At 40.3% G+C, this 26,451-nt stretch overlaps 1 protein-coding gene across 5 annotated transcripts in view; it reads right to left on the reverse strand.

The window, feature by feature from the left end:
* Positions 1-1,552: 1,552 nt before the first annotated feature.
* Positions 1,553-26,451, reverse strand: part of LOC134529127 (carotenoid isomerooxygenase) — a 226,858-nt gene continuing 201,959 nt past the window's right edge. For all 5 annotated transcript variants that reach the window (XM_063362888.1, XM_063362891.1, XM_063362889.1 and 2 more), the window contains 7 exons: positions 25,815-25,959; positions 20,868-21,021; positions 15,231-15,445; positions 13,359-13,535; positions 10,026-10,322; positions 5,716-5,814; positions 1,553-3,644 (listed from right to left, as the gene is read on the reverse strand). In XM_063362888.1, the coding sequence (XP_063218958.1) occupies positions 3,456-3,644; positions 5,716-5,814; positions 10,026-10,322; positions 13,359-13,535; positions 15,231-15,445; positions 20,868-21,021; positions 25,815-25,959 (1,276 nt within the window). In that variant the 3' untranslated portion in view covers positions 1,553-3,455. The remainder of the gene's footprint in view (positions 3,645-5,715; positions 5,815-10,025; positions 10,323-13,358; positions 13,536-15,230; positions 15,446-20,867; positions 21,022-25,814; positions 25,960-26,451) is intronic.

A 26,451-nucleotide genomic window follows, 5' to 3' on the forward strand; every position in this document is an offset into this window, starting at 1 on the left:
AGTTTCTAAGTTGTGTGGTTCTGCTTTGTGTGTTTCTAAGTTACGTGAATTTTACCAATTTTTCTAAGTTGTGACTTTCTAAGTTATGTGGTGTTCCCGGGCAGAATACGCCGCACTGTTAGTCCACCCGCCTTACAGCAGTGTCGTGAAGGAGAGGAAGGTCCAGGCGCTGGCCCTACATCTCCCTTCACTGGCGGCTAAAGTCTTTGAAGAAGGCATCGAGAAGCTTGTGTTACGATATTACAAATACCTCGACCGTTTTGGCGATTGTGCAGGTACTTTTGGTAGTAACATTATAATGTCATGTAAATTGGTCTTTTTTATATAGCACATCGGAGATTAAAATAAAACAGCCGTTGTATTGAAGTTATAAGTAAAATTAAAAAAACAACATAAACTTAACATTAACTGCTATAGAAAATTTATTTAACCTGTTAAAGTAGTTTCCAACTCAGTTGTTTACTAAATTTATGTCTGCCATTTGCCACTAGCGCATTCTAGTAGGCGCGAGGTAAATTATCCCTGGAAGCTTCTTTCTTTTCTCTCCAGAGCTGCTGCTGACATGCGGGAAGGCGTAAAATAAACGTTGGCTGAACACTGAATATACGGGTGTCGTCGGAGGTAAATACGCAATGAAGGAAGTGAACAGCTATTAAGGAGCGAACATAACATTTGTTTGTTGATTCGTCATATTATTAATTAGTAGAGACCTGCAAAATTCGCGGTTTCGATGGCCTTCAGGATAGACTGCACATACCCCTGTACACTCGGGTAAATAGCGCAAGTTCATTGACTGCTGACTTGTAAGTCGTCTCAGCCGGTTTGTCTGTGATTCGATCCTTCTTTGGTTGAGGGTTTATAACTGGTTGAGATTCGTCCAGATGAACAGTAAGCCAATAGCAAAATTATCTAAGAGGTATATGTGTTTGAATTCTATCCTATCACCGAATGAATCCGAGAATTTTGCAGGGCTCTATTAATTAGTTGCTTTGTGTTAAAATGTTTCGAAATTACTTTTGCCATTGTGCGGGCAAGAAAATAAAAAAAAATCACATAACAAGAAAACAGCTACTTCGAATCTATGACAATTTAATTTCAAATAATGCCATCATTTGTTGGAATTGTTAGCTTAAAACCGCGCTAGTCCAACAACGTTACTTCGAGGGGTGGGTGTGCGGTGAAGATGAAGCTCTGATAGTGAATAGTGAATATTGTCACGCTGGTGAAGATCGCAACACACCTGACTCCGCTGAAACTAGCCATTGTGTTCCACAATAAGGAGGTGCAAAGGCTGGGCAACATCTACTTCTGTATCACAGAAAGGCAACATTTGAATTTTGAAAATCCTCTACCCAACTGTGGATGTAGCTGGATCTTTGCTTTACCAGTCAAGAGTCCTGATCGTACAAATCATGTGTGAGTCACAGGATGAATCTAATTCTGGAAACCATGGAAGACATAACATAACCATATATATTCCAACTGTTCATCTTAAATTATACCTGAGTTTAACTTTTTTTTAAATTAAAAAAAATTTCTGGCAGTTTGGTTCACTCAAACATATATTTCTCTTAGTGTTTTCTCATAAAAAAAAAACTTTGTTTTCAACTGAACAGTGCATGCAAAGAACATTAGCCATGTCGCAGTGATAACATTACAAATAAAGTCGATTAATCGTTTATTTTTCATACGGAAAGTATATAGATCTAAAAACACAAACGATGTTATTGTAGGGAAAATAAAACATGTTTTTATAAAATAAATGTAAATTTAATATACTTTATTTCAGTAATGTTAGTTTAAGTAGATTAGTTTTCAAAATTATAAAGGATAATGAATTTTGTAAATATTTTTCTCAAAATTTAACAAATAATTCTGTGAAAACAAGTTGCCAATTTATTCTTGTGAGTCTTCAAACGAGCAGTGTAAATTTTATATAACTCTTCTCTTATTATTTTTAAAATTAATGCTTAATCTGAACAAGCACACGTTATAGTTTCCTTGCTTATGACAAACGTTTTGTAAATTTAACAGTAACATGTTGTAAAAGGTAGCAAACGTTTCTTGAGTGTTACAGAATAAGGTTTGGTTATTTGTTTTGAATGATTGTTTATAAAAGTTCATACTTTTTTACCATGTAGTTAATCACTGAATATTACATGCAGGAATGCATGTTGCACATATCACTTCAAGATAATGTTGTATAAAATATGTCCACTTTATCATGTAACAACACAGATCACAAGGACTGACACAAAATCAGAAAAGAAAAAAAAATTCTTTGGATTGTTATTGTTTTATGCCTCTTAGTTTCAAAAATTTTGGCCATTAATATTCTGTTATTTAAGTTACGAACTGTGGCTTAGTTTAAGCATAGCATATAATTTAGTGGAATGTCTTTAAGTTATTAGTGAAATTGTTCCCGTGTGACATTATTAGGTTTAAAATATATTTCATTCTAGTGAATGACAACTGCAATTATATTGTAAACAGACACCTTGAAAATCTGTTGTTATTTGCTCTGGACCTAAATGACGAAAAAAAATTGCAATTTTGATCGATAAAAAAAATTGTTAATGACCTTTAAAACTGTTGAGACCAACATGGCATATTTCAGTTCTCCCTTAAACTACGTTTTTTTTGTATAATAGGTGGGGACTTACAGTGTCGTATAAAATCTTTGGTTCACACAGTCACGGGGTAGGTACCGGATAAACTCGCGGATTCATTTCGCTACAGGCTGGAACCCAAATACGTTCACCTTTTTTTCGCTGCTTCTGCGATTGGGTCATAGTTAGGGGCAGCAATTTTTCGCGAAAAGATCTGAACACTCATTAGACTGCAACAAGGTATACCCGAACCAGCGGTTTCTTCCTTGGGATCGGCGGCCGTCTGTGAGGGAAGTCGTCGCCTTGTTTGACCGAGCAACTCAGGACGCGCTTACTTCCGCACTGAATCACTGTGATTGGTGTGTTGTTACAATCGATATGCACCTGGGAGAAATTCACCCCAATCACGAAACACAGACGGCGCTACAGTGTTTTAACTTTCATTTAGTCCCGAAATCTTTTCGCGAAATCTGCATGCCCCTAGCCATAGTTAGGGACACCTGCATTTCGCGATTTCATTTCATGTCAAGGTATTTCACAAAACACTGTAGCTTCTTCTAAGAGCCATGGCAAATTGTGTGGGTGCAGCGGTACGGTGACCACATTCTCATTGGCTCCGTCAAGAGCGGGACGACACCTCTCACCGACCTCAGCCAATAACCACAGGAGAGGAGCAACAGTATTTTGTGAAATACCTTGACACGAAATGCATTCGCTGAAAATAGGTGTGCCTAGCCATAGTTCACCTGAAGGACTGTGAGCAAAGGAAATAAATAAAAGAGAAGCATCAGCAAACGAAGGGTCGAGTCGAAATGAACCCCCCGGCGAACAGGCAGGGGATGGTGCCTACACGGCGTGCGGCTGGAAGTCGCCCACGAACCAGCCGTGCAGGCACTTGGGCACGGCGCTGGGCGTCAGGAACTCCGCCCTCGCGACCTCGGCCAGCGAGCGCGCGTCCAGCACCAGGACTCCGGCGCGGGTCTCCTCGGCGCCTCCCCAGACCAGAGCCGACAGCAGCACGCCGTCGTCTTCGCCCTGCAAGCGACGGTCACCTGCCAGCACGTCGCGGGACTGCCGACTCTCCGCCACAAGCCAACCACGACGACGCAAACAACATTTGTGAAACTCGCTTCAACTCACTGGCGGATTCAGAATTATTTTTTTCCGTGAGAGGATTTGAAAAAAAAAAATGGTTGTCTGTAAAATCGGTTTACGGACGATAGTTTAATGTGACAATGTCATAACAAAACATTGATGAAATTATTACATACTTTATGAATAAAATTGAGTCATTTTTATTTTAATAATAATTTTTTTCTTTACGTTTTTACGACTTCAGAGGGATATACCCTCCATGTCCACCCCTACACCCCTATCTTGTGCATCCGCCAATGCAAATACTGGAGACGGGTGAGATTCGCCTGCTTATTGACGAGAATATAGGCACATTGTAAAGGTTTGTACAACTAAACAAAACTTGCCATTGGACCACGAGTTATTCGAGACACGTCCTGAAGCCAAAGACAAACACTTTAAAAAAAAATTGGATGTCTGTAAAGTCGGTTTAGGGACGATAGTTTAACGTGACAACGTCATAACAAAACATTGATGAAATTATTGCATACTTTTATGAATAAAATTGAATCATTTTTATTGAATTATCACTATTTTGTATAGATAAAAAGAAGGAGTGAAATGAAATCTTCAATTTAAGTGATAAATTTACTTTTATTTGCAAATAATTAATTCAAAAATGTTTATTACTTTAACGAAGAGATTATTTTGACTATAACTTTTATACATGTTTGCTATTTAACTTCTTCCAATCTGTGTTATTCTGTTAAGGATACGATGACGATAGGAAAAGTAGGAAACGAATGGGAGTTTTTCAAGTTTAATGTGTGCCTCGAAAAAGTCAAATCGATGGTTGTTCCAATCGAGTGGAAGAGAGATATAGATGCGGCGCAAGCGTACATTGAGCGTAACGGGACACAGCGTCACGGGAAAACCTGCGTAACGGGACACTTTTTCGTGCGTGCAGCCGGCGTTCATCGATTTATTAGACGTTGTAACGTCAAAAAGCGGACATAATCACGTGCTTCCCGGAGAGAAGGTGAAATTATGTTGCAGCGAATGAACACGTGACGTCGACTGGATTTGCATGTTTGTGAATCCGAAACACAGAACCAGAAAACAACGCCAATTCTGTAGGACTATAAACTGTTAATTATTCTGCAACCTACCAGAGAGTTAAATATGAATAGAGTTTATGTAGACTTGATTTCTTTTTGCGTCTTTTTGCAGGCATATTGCAATACCACTTATTACGCCAGATGACGAACGGAAACAATATATATTTGAGATTTGAGAAGAGATTAAATTTATAGTAAAAATGAAAAAAAAAATCGTGAATAGGTCACTGATTAGAGTGAATATATTTATTTACACGGTTGGTGAATTTAGTTTTCACATTATTTCCAATGTCAGTCCAAAAGACTTTCTAAGAAAACTTCATTACTCCCAAAAATTATGACTTGGTTGCCAGCTCATTGTACCATAAAAAAAAAAGAAATTCCAAATATTTTCTGTTGTAAATAAAAATTATTTTAAACTAAAATGCTGGAAGCTTACTTAACTAGTGTTTTTGGATAGTTGTGTTTGGCTTCTACGAAATTTTCATGCGTTAAAATATTATTTACCTATCGGTGGTGGTTGTTATGATTCACCCAGTAGTAAAAGACCCTCTTAACCTATCAAGTTCTCCTCTGGATGTAATGTAACTAAATATGTTGCAAGTAAAAGTAATGTAAGTAAGTAAAGGGGAGTGGTGACCCAAGAGGTATTAAAATATTTTTAAAATTCATATGTCGTAGACAATTTTATAAGGAATTTTGGGTGATCTTGGCCTTAACTGGATGTCTGGGATTTTTTAAAATTTTATACCCCGAGAAAAAAAAAATCTCTCGGCGATCGAGGCCTCGAAAACCCCGTGGAAATCCTGGCGCTCGGACTTTTTGTCTACACCACGTTGTTTACCGCGTCTTGTATCGCAAAACGTGTGTTCATGATCAGCCCGCGGGTCTCCTGCAACAAATCCGTGAGTTACCTGTGCGTCCGGCGCAGGTACGAATATCGGCTCACTGGGGTACACGTTCTCTTCGTTCCACAACTTCCAGGTGCCAGTTTCCGTGTCCACCTTCAGCAGCTGTGGAAGAGACCGAACACTTCCGTCACATGTTTGCCCCGCAGATTCTGCAGGTATTGAGACAATGTGAAAATTACAACTGGGAAAATGATACCCGGATATTTCTCCCCCATGAAATTGGACGCCGCACATAGTGTGTCCGACTTCGTCCATTTGTGCACAGAAAGGATGGCGGTTACAGGACCTTCTCTTGTTACCTACAGTTAGTTCTAAAAAATGAACTCACACTATAAATGACAAAAAAATATAATGTTTATTAACATTGATACCAAAATACATAGCAGTATACTAAGTCAAACCAATCCAGGAAATAAAACAACTCTTATGCCTTCTGCATGTATGCAAATGTTTACTTATTGTTAGGTACTGTAACATTTTGCAGTATATTTTACAACCAGGCTAGACTCAACAGCCCCTTACATAATGGAGACTCAAGCCACACGGAATACATACACCCAAGGGTTGAATGTTTACCTACTAATGATTCAAATTTCGGTCTGTTTATCATCATTTAGTTTATTCGTGGTTTTCCACAATTACTCCAGGCAAATTTTGGGGTGGTGTCTTACAATATGCCGAGGCCCATCCCTCCTTCAATTTCCCTAATACGAGTGTTTGCACTTCTGTAATGCCTTTACTGTTGACGAGATTAAAAACTCAAATAAATAAATATCGTCAGTCCAAGTGTGAGCACAGTTTATGTAATGACAGCCTTAAAATATTAAAAGCTAATCACACGGAATTACAATTAATACAGGCAGATATTTTGTTTCGAAAAAAATAAATCTCAACTTTCATTTGTCTGTAACTTATTTTTTTTTAATACAGGATATCATTCAACGCCTGAATGACATTTTTTAATGACTCGTGTTTGGTTTGACACACCGCAAATAACAAAAGAAAAGTAAAACCTTCGAAAATACCTCAATTGTCCAAGCATTTGCAATCTGGACAGAAAGTAAAAATGAGGCAGTACCCAAATAACTAAAAAAAAAAAAATAATTAATAATTTGATTTTTGTGCAAGTGTGTTGTGTGTAGTCTGTTGCAGGTAATAACGCAAATTTTGAAGGACTTTAAATTTAAAATTATCTTCATTTCTACGCCATAAAACGTAATGATAACCTCTCAAAATCTCAAAGTTGACAAGAAGATTTGCTCTCACGGGCGAAACAGCGCTTGAAGCGCCTGTGAGCCTCGCACTTATCATTGGGGGATAATCCCGTAACGCCGGACGTCACCCAGTGTTGGACACTCGTACTATCTCGGCCAGTCAGAACGCATTCGATTCAAAAACGGTTGAATGGGGTACGGGGGAGCACAGCGATTCAGGATCGTGGGACGCGGATTGCCAGTGACGCAAAAGGCAACGGTAGGAGACGTCGATTGCTGTTTTTGGCAGAAAACACTGCGTCACGTAGATCCAGGCGAGTGTTACTGCTGAGTTTTTATGTCTAAGTGTTCATGGTAATTGTTAATAAAGGTAGTTTTCCATTATTATTCGTGGACTGTAAAAGTTTTCTTGTTGGTTTCCAAAACAGTTTTGGTATGGTACACATAATTTTGGTGATTCCCTGTCCCATAGTACCGGACACAAAGTGGCCCCTTTACACAGGACAGTGAACAAGTTGTATATTCTCGTAAGTATTTATACTTATAAAAATTGTTGTGCGGAGAGAGATCAAAAAGGAAGAGACTAAAAGGAAAGGAAAATAAGACCATTAAAGTTTAAAAACTGCGATAGATAAGATTTTGTCCAAAAATGATCTAGAGAGAAGCTTCGTCGCGCTAAAACATCCCAAAAAGCACTCTTCATGGTAATATATTTGCATTGAACCGTGGAGAAGAAGTGACGTTCCAACTAAAGATCGGTAGATTCACTAGCACCTCCTCACTCGAGTATGAGCAAGTTTTAGTGGATCAAGTAAAAGATACAATAGATGTCTGCCACTGATGAAAAAGTTAAGAAAAAAAGAAAAGAAGAAGAACTAACATCAAAACAGCAATAGAAGAGAAGGGGCAACAAACCAAAAGCGTGAAGGCCAAAGGAAAAAGTGGAGATAAAGCTGAGAAAAAGAAACCACTAACTGATATCCGACATAGGAAGAACTACTTGTGTAATATGCTCAGAGGACCCCCCACGAAGACTGGATATAGTGTTCCAGCTTCCACGGGTGGGTTCATGAAGCATGTGCAGACATTCCTGAATGTGCATATGCCTACATATGCGGTCGATGCAGGATGTTTTAAAAAACTGTCCGGTGCTTGAGTTTCGAAGTTCAGTTCGTTTGGTACTAGGTACCACTTGCAGTGATTGCATTTTTAAAATCAAAGTTTAATTTAAGTTTCTAAATATGTTTATGCAGAAGTTAAAAAATTTTTATTTATTTTGATTTTAAACTTTGTTAACTTACCTAATTCATAAATAAAGTTACATTTCTTGAAACAGTTTTTATTTTATTTTATGGATAACTTAAGTATCCGCCACTAGGGGACTTTCCCCTATGTCTCAATAACATACATGATTATCAATAAGTATATTAATCCGAATATAATTAGGTAGTTCAGGCTCTATTATTTGAAATGACTCTATCTTGGTGTACTCTCAAATGCTCGGTCTCACATGGAAAGTTAATACGAGGTGTGATCAAAAAATATGGTAAGTGAATTTCTTACAGCAGCAGATGCTGATTCTACGTATATTTGAAGTAATAAGCCCGATAGCCTTATCCGTTGAACTGGTCAGTGTCAAGTTTGAACAAGTTGTAACTTGTCAGTCGGCTTCCAGAGCCGGAAGAATGATGTCGTGTTTACCGTGTCTGTCGCTCATCATGGATTTAGAGCAACACGTTAACATCAAGTTTTGTTGTAATTTGCAAAAAAGTGCCAAAGAAGCTCGTGAATTGTTAACGACTGTTTATAACTGGTATGAGCGGTTTTAATGCGAAAATAAATCGGTTGAAGACGAGCAAAATTCGGGGCGTACATCGACCTCAAAAACAGACGAAAAAATGCAAAATGTGGCAAAAATGGGTTCGTTCGAACGGGCGATTAACTGTTCGAGCTTACCAAAGAACTGAACATGTCGTACGCGTCTGGCAAAGCACTTTCACAGATAATTTTCAAATGAGACGAGTGAGTGCAGAATTCGTTCCCAGACTTCTGAATGACAAAAATAATAAATATCGTGTGTCAGTTTGCACAGAATTGAAGGATCATCTTGATGCAGATCCGAACTTCATAGCCAAAATTATAATTGGAGATGAAATTTGGGTGTATGGCTATAATCCTAATACGAAAATTCAGAGTTCACAATGGAAAACAGTGTCTCTTCTCGCCCTACAAGGCATGTCAGTCAAGGTCGAATGTCAAGGTTATGGTCTTTTTTTTAAATAAGGTCAAAGTGCGATCAGAGTTCATTCCAAGGGGAACAACTGAAAAAAATAAGAATGTTACAAGGGCGTACTGGAATATTTGAGAAACGATGTACGGAGAAAGAGATCAGAAAAAAATAGTCAAATTGCTTCCTCCTTCATCACCACAATGTGCCGTGCCACATCTCGCTTCTGATCTGCGAGTTTTTGGCCAAACAAAAGGTTCCTGTCCGTCCACAACCGACTTACTTTGCAGATTTAGCACCATGCGACTTCTGGCTTTTCCAAAAATTAAATAATTGTCCTAAAAGCAAAACGTTTTGACACCATTCCCGACATTGAGAGGCGCAGCTGTAGGCCCTTTCAAAAAACCTCCCTGAAATACTTCCAATAATGGATTCAACACTGGGATAAATCGCTAGCCAAGAAGAGTATTTTTAAGGAGATAAAATTTAATGTAAGCTTATTACTTAGTTTGTAATAAAAATGTTTTACTGAATGTTTGATCACACCTCATAATGTCCTTTATATGGCATTGCTTAATGACTATTTCTGTACATTTTAACACGATAAATTTCGCATTTGTTGTTTTGTCTCAAAATTGTTTAACAGATATTAATTAATTGTAATATAATGGGTGTAAAATGTCGAGCAAGTTTCCGTAATTATATTTACACCCATAATATTACAATTGGTGAGCATCTGTTGAACCGCAAATGCAAGAGAGGTAACATGTGGAAATTACAGAGACAGCACTTAACTAATAGAAATGACAAGAAATTAAATAACCAACTCGGCGTGTGAGACCGAATCTTGAGTACTGCCTGTCCACACTCACGCTTCCGGGGTGCTCGAAGTCCACGTCGGAGGAGATGGCGTAGAAGTAGCGGTAGGGGCGGCCGAGATGCCGCTCGTAGTGGATGCGAGGCGTCTCGCAGCCGACGTCGCAGATGAGCTCGGGGACGACGACGACCTTCTCGCCGGCCCTCGGGCGCGTCGCCACGCAGCGCGAGCCCTTCAAGGTCACAAGGTTGCGGCCGGGCGTCTCCGGGCCCGGGGGCTCGCTCAGAGGCAGCACGTAGCGCATCGGCCGGCCTCGGAACATCGTGGCATAGTCGGGGTTGCTCTGTAAATTCTGCGGCACAAGCGGGAACACACTGCCAACTTACTCCAGCAAAACCACTCGTCACCCTTTGTTACACACATGTGCCTGGTATCCCATAGGATTCACTGTGCGTGAGCTATGGAAGCAGGTATGACGTACTCAACCATGGGGGACAGCAGGCTAACACAACAGTTGGACTGTACCCAGGCCACCAGTCACTCCAATACACCTCGTCCTCTTATCGGTCTGAGATCCTCCACTCAGACAGTACCTGTTCTGGCCGGAGTGCTTTCCTCACACCTTGAACTTTGTCGATGGCGCCATCGGAGTGTATCAACCGTCCCCAATGGTGGCTCCCTTAGAGGAGTGGACCATCCCTCAGAACCTACCCCAGCATGCAGGGTCACCACTACCAACCATGAAACCAACCACCATTCCGATCCAGGGTCAATAAAAAAAAACCAGCGGAGATTACAACATCTTCATGGATGAGCCAGTGATACTCCCAACTTTCAATGGCACTTGCATGTTGTCCCAGGCCTTAATAACATTTTACCACTTTTCCACCTGACTGTGCCACATGGATACCCTCGACCTTACCAGATCTTAGTATCCCAGGTACCCTTATGAAGAGCAAGTTAAGATGGTTCACAGCTATATTTAGCCCGTTTCGGACAATAGCCAAGCTTCTAATCTCCCAGGGCTCGTCTTCAAATGGGCAATCCACTTACTTTCAGCATCCTTAACAACCATCCCTGGACAAATAAGATCTTGGGCATCGCAGAAGCAGCAATGCCATGACATCACCCAGGTTAGCCTCAATTCCAGGCCATGCCAAGAAGTTTACAACATTTGGCATGGCTGGAGCTCCGCGGGTGGTTAGTCGCCCAGCACTTACAGATGAAATATCGGGGAGACATACTCGGAACCACCACCAATTGACGAACACCAAAGATTCCGGGTTTACAGCTTTGAAACCTGGTTCGGAGCCGGAAGGTAGTTAGAGCTCATTCCTTAGCACTTACTGACAGAGCCCATCTGGAACTGCAGAGAGATACCAGGACAGGCTCAAATAACCAACCTTTGCTCTTACCATGGACTAATGGTCTCTTCACATTGATTCCAAACCTTTGAGACATAGTGGCCAGAGGGTCCAAGAGACCAAACTCTCCACCGTAACATACAAGTTATGAGGATCTCTCCTCCTTATTGATAACCCAGCCTTCATATCCTATAAAGATTTCCAGGCTGGGGCCCCCATGGGCACGGATACGGATAACCCATAACATACACTAGCATTTCTAGTCAGGAAAGAAAGTGAGGTGCCGCAGACACTGGATTCCCATTCCAGACGACAAGGGTTCGAAACCACGTCCAGCCACCCTAATTTCAGTTTGCATAGTTTCCCGAAAACACTCCAGGCAAATTCTGGTATGTCCGATTTCTTTCCAAATATATTTTGTCGGTATCGAAATGTGTTACTGTCTCTAATGACTATTGCCACAGAAGAAGTGGCCATACAATAATGTGTAATCCGCAAAAGGATTGGACCTTGTTGTAGACCAGTGACCACTATAAAATGTCTTGATGATATATGGGCAAATTCAGTCTAGTCTGGAGAGAAATAAATCCGCTGACTCACTCCTGCCTTTCTGTAAAAAAAGTTCCATATTTATTGTTATTCTTAAACAATTCTCTCTTCAACCAACACACATCTTAGTCAGCTTCAATGTTGTGTCCCTCTCTACCAACGTGCCTGTTCCAAAAGCCCTCCAAATTCTCCTCACTCATCTGATTGGTGACCACTGAGCAGAGACATGGTAAAACTCACCAAACACAGTGTGTCTTCCACAATAATCTCGTTCAGTGGGTAGATCTATAGGCAAAAGGAGGAAGCCACCATGGGCTCACCAATCTTTTCCCTTTTACCCAATGTCTTCATGGCTGACTTCGAGGGGACAGCAATAAACACCAGCCAGTCTAAACCCAAGTGCTGATATAGGTATGTAGATGATATGTGTCATATCATCTACATATCAGCGACTACAAACACAAAAACTTATGATTGTCCATAGCATAACACTCCATTAAAACCAGCAAAGCACTTAATTTTGAACAGTTTAATGCCATAGCAAACATCCCCCAATACAAGAAACGATACATTCAAGAAAATACGGATACATCACCCAAACAGGGAGGATGGATAGAAATGGAGCAGAATCTGGAAACCAAGCTCTGCGTTCAGCAAAATACAGCTCACCTCTGACCAGCCAGAAAGGCCAGCCAACCAGAAGAAAAGAGGCCACTGATTTTCCAGTAGCTCCAAACTATCACAGAAGCCTATACCCGATTAATAGATGTCTACTACTCTGATGATGGCGATGAAATGTTGACCAATATGTCTGTGAACCTTTTTGCCTTTGACACAGCAACAACCCACAAGCCAAGCAATCTAACTGAAATAAATTGTAATTCACACATTTAGCATAAAATATTAATTTTTTGTAGCATTTTAGATTATTTAAACCTTGCAGAGTAGGCTTATAATATTTATGGATGTTTTCCACTGGCTAGCACTAGTCAGCAAAATAATAACATATGGTAGGCCACATAAATTAAGTTAAAACAACACAACAAAACAAAATAAGTCATAAAGCTACCGAAAAAAATAGAAAAAATGAATATAAAAAATTACAGGTACATTTAAAAAATAACATAAATCATGGCACACATCAATAGCTATTTTGCTACTAAGTGTGAGTTTCATATTTTTAAAAGCCAAAATTCTTTAAAAAAAAAAACTGTAAACGTTGACAGCGAACCAAAAAGAAATAATTAGCATTGGCATAAATTTTATAAGTTTCCAATATTATACCAGTTTTAGATTTATTTATTGGAAAGAGCCACAGTGTGTAAAAAAAATTAAACCGAATTCTTTTGGTTTCATGAAAATTACATCACAAATAAATTGCAGTTTAAAAAGTTTTTGATGCAAATATTAATAAGAAAGCTTACAAGTACGCAGATCATTGAATCAGAAGTTTTTTTTTTTTGTTGATGCAGTACCTTGATTGCTTCCACGTACATGCAGTCAATCATTGAGGCGTCTTTGTAGCAGCATATGTCCAGGACCACATGCCCATCTTTTTCGTACTGATTAATGATGTGCAAGTAGAAAAACGCTTCGGCAGAAAAGGTCTTGAAGTGCTTGCCGCTGTCTCGCTCAATCAGATGAATTAATGTCTAGAAAAAAAGAAGGAAAGTACGTTCGTTTCACTAAACTGTACTAAAATGAACGGATATCATCAGTACAGCCACGATTATTTTACATATTCTTTTCTCTTCGGGCTAAACTCAAACAAGCTTATACATAATCAAGCAATTTTAGAGTGCTCATTGGTTGATAACATTACCACATCCTTTGGCGGGTTACAAGTAGTTTGATAACCACGCCTTCTCCGTGTTTATAACTGACACAGGGTCGTCAAAGGTGTATAAAGAGCACTGTAGTTTAACCATCAATGTGAAGCGGAAGTATATGTCCTTCAAGTCTACTTTGCTACCCAAAGAATCCGCACAATTTTCATGGCTTTGCTTATTAACATACAATTTTTTTTCTGGTTACAACTTTCCCAAACTATAAATGATTCATCAGGGCATTGTACATTTAAAGGATAGAGCTGGCCTTGGTGGAAGGGGTCAATGTACCGCATTTCTGACTTTAGGGTCGTGGGTACGAGTCCTACCTGTAGAAAAAGTTATTATTTTTAGAACTACTTTGTAATCTGTCCCCCACTAAGCTCCCTGCTCAAAGCTGGAACAATAAGAGGTTACACTTCTTGTAGCAAGTTGTATAATTATGTAACAATGTCCGAGCGCAGAATTCAGGTTGGGAAGCCGGTCGCCGTACTGTAAAATGCCACGACCAACATATTGGATGACAACCCTAGACCTCATTGACTACGTGTATAATACAGACCGATTTATTTTTCAAATTTATCATTGATTTAATGTTTGCCAACATTAATATCAAATTCTACTGAAGTACACAAAGCCATGCGATATTACCAATAGTTAACCAATAAACACAGGTTTTCTTGAATTTTTTTTAAAGTTAAGTAGTATTTTGACACAGAACATATTAAAATAAAATATGCATATAAAGCTAAATCATTTACTGTGTATAGAAATTATAATATATTAGAGACACAAGATTTTATAAACAAAGTGACACAATAACAGCAATCCGCAATACGCCTTTGATGTTGTGTTATTCCAATACGCCATTGATGTTGTGTTATCCTATAGGTTTACCAATAAATACAATATGTGGCATTTTTGAAAAAAAATATATATATAAACAAACCTTAAATGCAAGAGAATTAACAGTAAACAATATATAGACGACCGAGATTAAAATTATATTTATCAGTATTTCTGTGAGAATATCTTGGCTGCATAACACTGTCTGGTGACAATGTATTGAACATAATGCAAAAATAAAAAACACTCATTGTACAAGAAAGTATGCCTAATAAAATTAAATTTGTTGAAAGATTCTTTGAGCATGCCTAGAGACCGGAAAAATAAGCGAATTCATTTCGCGATAGGCTTAAATACAAATAGTTATACCTCAGTGCTGCCTCCGGTATTGGCTCACAACTCACACTGGATGACACTGGGCCAATGAGAAACACCCAACCAAAGCGGTATCGAATCACAGGCTGCTAAATTGGGACATCTCACAAGACAGAAGCCAATGAGTGAGCGACATTTGACCGAGTGTACGTAGAACTATGGAGTCCATCCTACAGGTCATTGATACCCGCGAATGTTTCCGGTCCCTAAGCATGCCGCTACCGTAGGGGCAGCACCGTACAGTGACACGCAGAGTGACCAGGAAAGGTAATGAAGTAGTTCGAGCCGCCGGTCGGCTACCTCGTGCTCGGGGTACCACTCGAGCGTGCCGGCCATCGGCGTGCTGCCCAGCCGGCTCCGCAGCAGCTTGGGCACGGACACGGACAGCGGCTGCTCCACCACCACGAAGAAGCTGTCCGTGAGGCCGAAGGTGTGCATGTAGGCCGGGTGCAGCAGCCAGCGCGGGGGCAGCGTGGCCACGATGCGGGCCTGCTGGAAGGCACTGGTCCGCTCGCCTGGGGCACACCGGGGCGAACACTCGCGCGCTCTCGGGGTCTGCTCCCGACCTCTCACCCCCCACGGCACCCCAGCGGGTGACAGTTCGACTAGAGGGGGCGATGTTATCTCAGGCCAGCCTGCCCTCCTTCCGCGCAGCTGGCCTGGGGCACACCGGGGCGAACACTCGCGCGCTCTCGGGGTCTGCTCCCGACCTCTCACCCCCCACGGCACCCCAGCGGGTGACAGTTCGACTAGAGGGGGCGATGTTATCTCAGGCCAGCCTGCCCTCCTTCCGCGCAGCTGGCCTGGGGCACACCGGGGCGAACACTCGCGCGCTCTCGGGGTCTCCTCCCGACCTCTCACCCCCCACGGCACCCCAGCGGGTGACAGTTCGACTAGAGGGGGCGATGTTATCTCAGGCCAGCCTGCCCTTCTTCCGCGCAGCTGGCCTGGGGCACACCGGGGCGAACACTCGCGCGCTCTCGGGGTCTGCTCCCGACCTCTCACCCCCCACGGCACCCCAGCGGGTGACAGTTCGACTAGAGGGGGCGATGTTATCTCAGGCCAGCCTGCCCTCCTTCCGCGCAGCTGGCCTGGGGCACACCGGGGCGAACACTCGCGCGCACTCGGGGTCTGCTCCCGACCTCTCACCCCCCACGGCACCCCAGCGGGTGACAGTTCGACTAGAGGGGGCGATGTTATCTCAGGCCAGCCTGCCCTCCTTCCGCGCAGCTGGCCTGGGGCACACCGGGGCGAACACTCGCGCGCTCTCGGGGTCTGCTCCCGACCTCTCACCCCCCACGGCGCCCCAGCGGGCGACAGTTCGACGCGTGGGGGCGATGTTATCTCAGGCCAGCCTGCCCTCCTTCCGCGCAGCTGGCCTGGGGCACACCGGGGCGAACACTCGCGCGCACTCGGGGTCTGCTCCCGACCTCTCACCCCCCACGGCGCCCCAGCGGGCGACAGTTCGACGCGTGGGGGCGATGTTATCTCAGGCCAGCCTGCCCTCCTTCCGCGCAGTTGGCCTGGGGCACACCGGGGCGAACACTCGCGCGCTCTCGGGGTCTGCTCCCGACCTCTCACCCCCCACGGCGCCCCAGTGGGCGACAGTTCGACTCGTGGGGGCGATGTTATCTCAGACCAGCCTGCCCTCCTCTCGCGGCGCTCGCCTGGGGCACACCGGGGCGAACACTCGCGCGCTCTCGGGGTCTGCTCCCGACCTCCCACCCCCCACGGCGCCCCAGCGGGCGACAGTTCGACTCGTGGGGGCGATGTTATCTCAGGCCAGCCTGCCCTCCTTCCGCGCAGCTGGCCTGGGGCACACCGGGGCGAACACTCGCGCGCACTCGGGGTCTGCTCCCGACCTCCCACCCCCCACGGCGCCCCAGCGGGCGACAGTTCGACGCGTGGGGGCGATGTTATCTCAGGCCAGCCTGCCCTCCTTCCGCGCAGCTGGCCTGGGGCACACCGGGGCGAACACTCGCGCGCACTCGGGGTCTGCTCCCGACCTCCCACCCCCCACGGCGCCCCAGCGGGCGACAGTTCGACTAGAGGGGGCGATGTTATCTCAGGCCAGCCTGCCCTCCTTCCGCGCAGCTGGCCTGGGGCACACCGGGGCGAACACTCGCGCGCACTCGGGGTCTGCTCCCGACCTCTCACCCCCCACGGCGCCCCAGCGGGCGACAGTTCGACGCGTGGGGGCGATGTTATCTCAGGCCAGCCTGCCCTCCTTCCGCGCAGCTGGCCTGGGGCACACTGGGCGAACACTCGCGCGCACTCGGGGTCTGCTCCCGACCTCTCACCCCCCACGGCGCCCCAGCGGGCGACAGTTCGACGCGTGGGGGCGATGTTATCTCAGGCCAGCCTGCCCTCCTTCCGCGCAGCTGGCCTGGGGCACACTGGGCGAACACTCGCGCGCACTCGGGGTCTGCTCCCGACCTCTCACCCCCCACGGCGCCCCAGCGGGCGACAGTTCGACCTGTGGGGGCGATGTTATCTCAGGCCAGCCTCTCGAGGTCAAGTCGTCTGCTCGTTGCCTCGATGCGATCGTCTACTTTTGCGTTGATCGTTATGGCCAGTGCATCACAACAAATGCATAACGTTACAAATGTCTATGATAGACATATATTCATATCCCATGTTTTTTTTGGGAAAAATTGTTTGAGAATCTCACGTTGAAACACATACAGCATAATTTGATTAAGCTCTCGTCATATGTGGCACGATATTAGCAGTTTCACCTTCAGACGATACGGAATGGTATTTTTCAAGATGTCTGCTTTTGTGTCATCAAAAAAAATATGTCAAGTTGTTCTCTTCGCCTATATGAGAGCTACCGACTTTTTTGACCTAGGTTTATTTGCTCCTAACTGTTACAACTCCTAGGGAGCAAAAGCGACGGCGATTGAAACAAGCACAAGGAGTCATGCACCTGGAAAACTGTGCTGCTACAAACTACTGTCTCAGGTGCTGCTGGGGGCCGTGTGGCTGGTGGGGGTAGCCACCTCCCCCCTCTTTCTACCTTGCCCTCACCACACCATGGTTACAAGAAATCCAGAACTCGGATAAAAAATGTGATTGCGTACTAAGTGTCCAAGTGCCCAACCCTTGCATGGTGTAGACTCTCTTCTGGCCCGACCATCTCTTCATCTGGACCATCCTATGTTACTTAATGCATGCTCATTGCATGTCTCTGCCCGGGCATTTCCCTGTGTCTATGAAGGTTTTACCTGTGCCCAACTAAGCATAGTTTTAAGCTAGATTTAAGATAGAGGAACTGGTTTTGGCTTCAATCGCTCCCACGGCTGGCCAATCCCCACACAATGCCCTATCTCTCTGCATGGCTAATTCCCAGCATTACTAGCCTATAGGCTGAGACGCACCTAGGTCCCTCCCTAGCCCAGACCCCTGCTATAGAGCATCCCACTCTTAGATTGCAGTGTGGAAGTAAATGGGCGCATTCTCTCTCTCTCTAACACACGCCGATTGCCGTTAGCTCTGTCCTTGTTTCTTCGTGCGTTGTTGCCAAATGTCAAACGAAATTTAAAATTTTAATTTTTGGACCAAGCTTTTTTTCATATTGTATAGAATCAAAATACGCATCAGGCAATGCTTATTTTGAATACTTAACAATATTTTAAGTGTCCGAAAAAATTAAAAAACATAACTTATTCGCTGCGAACTGTTTTGAAGTATTCCGATATGTTTCACATCAAAAAAAGAAAACCTACATGTGTATTTCATTCAGATTTTTTTTTATTAGTAAATTATTGCCTTAGGACGCCACCGAACAAATGTTAAGACAAAAACTGTACAGGTTTCACTTAAATAATTTTTTTAATATATTGAAATGCATTTTCTCACAAACTGAAACATCAAAAAGTTGACCCGCGGAAAACATTTTTTCTATTAAAGATAGATGGGGGACGAAAGCTAGAAAAATGTTCACAATGAATTGAATTAGTTTTTAAAAGCAGCCCCATCTCAATTGCTTCTACAGTTTCCGTGTAAATAGCTGTTAAAGATGTGTCTTATCAGTACAAGAGCGCGCGCTGCCGTCGTAAGAGGAAACAGGGTCGTGTGTTAAGATAAGTGGGGTTCTGTCCTACAAGCAATTTCAAATACATGGCTTCCTTAGTCAACAAAAAATATTATAATCGATTCTTGAACATAATATGTAAAATGTATGAAATAAATACGAAGGAATTCAATAGCGATCATGGTACAAAATTTTGAATTACTTTTCTATCCTTCTCAACACCAAGCATTTTATCAAACATTGTTTTAGACAAAGTTTTGGAAAATAACTATGATATTATTACAAACAATTTAAACAGATTTGATAAGGTGTCTACTAAGGCAGTTACGTTTTTTTGTCCGGTGAAAATTTTTTTCGAACCCATGCAGTTATGGCTGGTCGTATCAAAAATGTATTTAGAAAACATTTTTCGGCATTAGGTAATCCGAGTTATCATACGTTAAAACGGATTCGATATTATTCATATTATGGGAGTTGTTGCGGTTTTTCTGTTTTTTTTTATAAAAAATCTTCCCCATTTCGAACCAATTGTTCGGATTTTTCCCATAACTTACTCGACCGAGAATTTCCATTACTGTATTTTATTTATCATTTTGGACATGACTTGTCCAAAAATACGGCATTTATCGGGCCCATGAAAAGGTGATATATATATAGGTATATATATATATATATATATATATATATATATATATATATATATATATATGGGATTTTTAGAACAGAAAAGAAAACTAAGAAATTTTCGTCTACAATAGGTAGTTTTTATTTGAAATTTACATAAAAGTGGTATTATTACAATTTTATATGTGTAATAGTATAAAATATTATAAATTACGATATGATTTCTTAAAATGCTTCTTGTTCGATCCAAATTACAAATACACGCATCTCCTGAAATTCGTAATGTGTTAGAAATTTGGCAACAGCGCGCGCCATAAGCCGTGTACTGCAATCTAAGAGTGGGACGGGCTATACAAAATACACTTAGTTTAAGTTAGGTCAGGGGGAAAAATATTCTTTACATACGGCGAGGTAAGTCGAGGCGATTACATCATCAGAGCTTAAAGAAAATTTTAACGCTCAGAGGATAACGAAAAATGAAACGCCAATTTATGTATTATATTTTAAAATTATCAAAACATTTGCCGAAAACTACAAGTGACACTGCGTTCGATGGCAAATTTGCATTATAGCACTTGCTCCAAAAGTTTGAGTGGTGTTTAAATGTTTTTTTCTTAAATCCCTTTTTTTTTTGTTAGCACAACCTATGCCACTTTCCATACTAAATCTACATGTAACAACATGCCATAAACATTTTCACCCAAAAAATAATTACTTCACCAGAACATTTATCTTAAATAGTTTGAATGTATAATTAGTGTAACTTGTTACCAACACTTCTCTAGAAAGTGCTGGTGTGATTTTCTCTTTTTTTAATTTTTTTTTGTTACTTGAATATGGTAAAACTGGTATCATCTCGACATCCATAAGTAAACATTTCCGTACCGGTGATACCGGCAACCTTCACCCATTCCTCTCACGCAGTGAAGCAACAAGAAGTGTTTGTCACTTTTCATGTCAAAAAACTTGAGTTAAAATAATAACAAATTATGAAATATAATTAGCGGAAAATAAATCCAGTTACATAAATACTATGTATTCTTGATTGCTTTCATTTTCTTTTGCTGATGGCACACTTCTAAATACCACATTTATTTACAAGTAAAACTTTAATGTCGACCACAAGTCAGAATGTTTTTTTTTGTTATTTTATTATTATTAGTTAGTATACCCTGCAGTAGCGAATTTATTTTTCACTGGTGCACAATGTACTGCGTTCCACCTCGAGTTAGCTTTACTTTAATATACTCTACATGTTTAAAATTGCACCAATATACCTGACGATGAATTCTTTGGTGGAGGAAACTTGACGATAGCGTATTTCGGTCCCATCGCTGTGACTGATAGACCCAAGTTGTACACAGTTCCGTCATTTACCACATGCGGGTGGGATGTGTGGTTCACAATGTTGACATGCTTGGACAGATTCACCTGCAAGCACACAAAAGCCGAAGCACATGTAATTAGTGGACCTGTTTTTATAAAGCATTACGCATTGACCATAATAAAAAATAATATGACAATAGTGGTTATCACAAAATCTAATACTCTTCTGAAATGAAAATATTTTCAATACCTACTTCTCAGTTGTATAAAATTAGTTTGGAGAGGAATGAAGACTGTTAAAAAGGCAATTGGTAAACCAAAGGGAGTAAATAAAAAAATGCTCACAAAACCTTATTACAAAAAAAAAATACAGAAACAAATGTGGCCTTGAAAACATATTAACATTAATTAACTGGAGTATGGATTTCAGCGGAATCTTTTTTAATAAGTTATTTATAACATGGGTGAATTAGTATGAAATTTATTCTACCATACAAAAGAAAGTAATAGTTCATTTTGACAGTGAAAATATTAAAGGTATAGTAAAAGAAGATTGAAATGAAATCAATATTAAAAATGTTGATATGTTTTACAAAATATTAATTAATAGAAAAATACACTACCTGCATCATCATGACTCTTCACAAACAGAAGTCTTAAATTTTCTAGTTGTTACCACCAACTAAGCACAGCAGGTAATCATCTATCTTCACACAGCGGTTAAAATTAAAAATGAGAGCAGTAAGTGAAAGTATATATATTCAATTATTCTTTATGCTGCCATATATTCACCCATTAATAGATTAAAACTTATATTGCGGTTTTGCTGCTGACACTTCTGTTCACTAAAACGAAGAAACTTTCACAAAATGTACTCCTGTCCCCTCTCGAAAAAAAAAAAAAAAAATTGTAACACATGTAACACTTGGAAAGGCATTAATTTGTATTTCTTTCCAATGTTATCGTGCTTTTTTTCTTCTTACTACATACCGGGCACTTCAAACATGTCATTTCCGGTTTTTAGTAAACGAAAAAGTTTTATTAGCATAAATACTCCCATAATATTATGAATATCCTAGTTCGTTCCATTATTTTGAATAACCGCTATCAAATCCCCCCAAAAAATTAATATTCACTATTTTGAGTAAAATATAAACTTAGAGAATGTCGATATTCAAATTTTCAAAGTCCACTTTGTGTACTTATAAGACTTGACACATCGCAACGATGTCTAGAAATTAACCAAGCCACATTAATCGTAAGTACTTTGCACGAATCGCTATCATGCATATTCTGACTCGTACATAACTGGACAAAGGGAAATAATCGTATGGACCTTGATTTTGACCTGACTTGTAATGCCTCAAATCCATGATGTACTTTATCCTTAAAAAATTTCCGAATTATGTAATTACAAGATTTGCACAACCGCAGACTAATAATGAGTGGATTTAAAGTAGGACGACCTCCTCTTTGTATAATGGAAACCTAATAAATTAAATTATTCTGAAACTCAAGGGAAATGTTGGTACCCATATTTTATTTATACCAAAAACCTTGCCTTTTTTGAATAAAAAAAAGAACAAAATATTTCGAAAAATTCTAAGCACTGAAAGCAGTTATGTTTTAAGCGTTATAACTGGAAGACACCAATTGTGAAAGTGTATAACGTTCTAAGAAAAAGGAGAGAACTAGAAGTCAGCATATTAAGGAATTATTTAATACAAATACATACGTAATGCATTCATGTAAAAAGTAAAATAAAAGATTCTAAATTTTTGGTAGTAAATATTTTTACACGTCGCGTAGCTATATATTTTTGCATAAATATTGCCCTTTGGTACAATGATTTATCCGTATTTTCCGACTATATACTTTATCTAGATATTTCTGAAAGTTTCCTTCATTTTTAGCTTACTATACACGGAATTATTTCTATGCATCCCCATATTAAAAAACAAATACTGTACATTTTGAAATGTTGCGAAGTACGTTCATAAGAAACATAATTTGCCACATGTTAAGAGAGTACCGATGATGAAATGTCCTTCATGGTATTTCAAAGTGACGACACATTAAAAGGGCTTAATTCAATCAAATAATTCCATAATCACTGCAGGTCTTACAAAATGAAGCTCCTCTTCAAAGTTGGATAACGAAATATTGCGTTATTACTTTTATGGGCAGGAGGAAGTACAAATTATACACATAATTATAGCACGCCACACCATATAATTTTGTCGGTAATATGACACTGATTTCACTGAAAGCTACGATGACCGTTGTCAGGATCAGGGTGATGTTTGTAAGAGCCCATAACACAAATTTCAGTCCAAAAAAGTGCTGTAATCAGTTTAATCAAAGCAAGTACCTGAAAATATAAAATGTAAAATTATTTTTTGCATTGTAACTAACTTTACTTTTACAGCGTGGTCATTCGATAAAGTAACATACACAGACCTAAACTCTATATTTTTTTTGTAACTCTCCTAAACATGAAATGAGAAAGCTACCATGAGAATATGATATGTATCCTAAATTTGTTTTGATAAAAGTCAAATGCATAGAGTATGTACAATATTTGCATAGTAAATTTCTCTTAGTTACTTACATTACATGTTTAGGAATGTTACCAAATGTTTCTTACCATGTATTATATCGAGGAAAAAATCGGTCTTGGCATATAGTGAAGTGTTAACTTGTCATTTGCCTAGAGCGTTTTCGCAAAAGCAAAGAAACCATCAACCAGGATGCCTGAAACGGGGTTTGAACCCGGGTACTTTGGAATGAGAGTGGAGTGCGTCACCACTGTGCCACTTCGCTCCATCAAACCTTGTAAAGCTACGCTGCATTCACCCAGCGAGAAGCAAACAGTTTATAAACATCATGTTCTTATCCTGTTTCAGTGAAGATCGGACTGGTAAGACGAACAGCATAAAACAAGTACCATAGATGAATAGCTACAGAGGTGTGTTCGGTGTGTGGAAGTTTGCAAGACCATGCATTGCAAAAGCCTGTACAGAAAGTCACAGTCCCAGAGAGCAAACCTTTCCTGTGTGGGTTTCCTGTAGATAGTAATGTGAAGTAAGATGTGTGCACTGATATGGGTATGGTATGGCAATACATGTGTGGGCTAGTTTTTGAAGCAGCACGCAAGTTGTATAACCAAATTGTGTAACTAAAATCTGGATTGTTGAGTGGTTGGTTAAATCACGTTGTGTGAAGCATACGAAACACAGAGAGGCCTATGCTTATGTGGGTAGGGTATAGACATGGAAGCATAGGCATGTCATATGCATGTAAAAAGCACAATTGGCACAAAGATGTGTCTAGTATCGAGAAATGAGTAACATCAGGATGTGAGGATCACTGAGATTGGAGTATAATCGAGATGTAATAAGCATATAAATTCGTAGGGAGAAGTCGAGAAGAGAAAAGTCAAGTTATAAAAGACGCTGAAAATTTTATTTGATATGTGTAGCTATGGCAGATGTTAAGCATTCAAATGAAGTAGCTAGGCCTATACGAGATAGGTACAGGAAGTTTGGAGAAGTAGGTACCATCAACATGTGAGTAGGACAGATTGCAATTATATTTTATGTATGGATGGCCGCTACTTTTAAGGAGCATCGTGAACTATATAGCATCAATATCTAAGTAGCTTCGAAATGTAAATAGCATCAAGTTATGAGTAGCATCATAAATACGGTAGAATAAAGTTGTAAATTTAATGAGAAGTCCGTTTCCATAAAAAAAATATTGGTTTGTGTACGGCCAAACCAATTTACAGAGTTTATTTGAACAAAAATATTGTCATGTGTTAGATTTTCTTTAGAACATAAAATCAATGTGGCATATTATCATACTTTGGCCAACAGAACAGATACTTAGAGTAATTTAATGTTTGTTTCACTGTGTGCATACAAATACTTTAATGGTCTTTGCAAATCTATTTTCTCAGTTAATAATTGACATTTTAATTACACAAAGATTGTGTCAATGTAACATAGTTCGGTATTTTGAATAACAGAGGAGTGAGTAAACAATGTTATATGAGTAACAAAGAGGCATGAGTAGCATATAAATGCGAATATTTATTGAAGCAACAAGATTTTAAATTTTTTTTTAACTTATAAAAAGGCTAAGTATAAATACACACACACCTAAACTTTTACAGGAGCTGAAAAGGGATTTAATTTAAAAACAATTATTCTGAAGGTACCAGGTTCAAATTTTTATCCGGGCTTACAGGTTTAATTTTTTTGGTGTTTTCCTGAAATCAATCCTGTTGCAATTATTTAGATAGCCATGGCATAATACTTCCCTAATAACTGCAATTTTTTAATTTTGTGTGCAGTTAAATCACCATCACAGAATATTATTTGAGCCACCAATATTTCACGGATTTATCTCACTTCAGGCTAGACTCAACTTGCCTATACATATTAAAGCATTTTTAGAGTGCGCATTGGTCGATAGCAATGTCACATAATATAACGGGTCACACATGATTGCGTAAACGCTTATTCTCCTTGTTTACTATTGGGCCAAGATCATCAAGGGCGTGTTAAGAGCAATGCAGACCAACTATCAACGAGAAGTAGATGTATATGTGTTTCAAGTCTATTTTGCTACCCAAGGAACCCCCAAAATACTCGTGGCTCTAAATATTGATTGTCCCACTTTTTTTAATCAGTCTGACATTAATTTGTCTGCTTCACAGATGATTTAGAAAGCGCAGAACATCTCTTAATTGAATATTGCAAGACGGGATTTCTACATTCTCTAAAAGAAAACGCACCTGGTCTTGATAATGGACATACAACTCCAAAGATCTTAGACGCACTCCAGAGAACTCAAACCCTTTAAATAAAAGTTTTAAAAAATATATGTTTTACCCGCTCCAGTGTTTCCAGGGTGTTCGGATCTATTCTGTGGATGACTGGAATTTCTGTGAATGTGTAGAGCTCGTCTCCAAATGGATACACAGATATCATTGCATTGTCTGACATTGTCTCATCTGGACTGAACACAGCTGATATCCTGCAATATTACAAAACAAAATATTTCAATACCTTTTTTTTACCTTACAAAGCATTTTCATCATTTAGCAATCAACAAACACAAGGGCGTACGCAAGGATAGTGATGAGGGGTGGATATATCACCAACAATCCCCCAACCAACACGTAATCCTAGCAAATCTATCATTCCCACCAACAAATGGAAGGAATTTTAAAGCGAACATTTTCAATTCTGAGTACGCTTCTTAACAAACATTGTCTTACATTTATTTAGCGCATGGAAAATTTTACTAATGCATTAAGCCAAATGATGTAAACGAAAAACAGTTTTGTGGAAACACAACAAATTTTTTTAGTATGGATCCCATCAAGTATTTTGTGTTGACTAAAAAGAAATTTACTAAATGTTCAGTAAGAAATCTATCAATGACTCAAGATTTTATGTCGCTATTAAATGGTTTTGTTTGAGGCTATATAATTATTTTTCTGGCACCACAAAATATTTTATGGGT

This window comes from Bacillus rossius, chromosome 2 (assembly GCF_032445375.1).
Source record: "Bacillus rossius redtenbacheri isolate Brsri chromosome 2, Brsri_v3, whole genome shotgun sequence".
Classification (NCBI taxonomy): Eukaryota; Metazoa; Arthropoda; class Insecta; order Phasmatodea; family Bacillidae; genus Bacillus; species Bacillus rossius.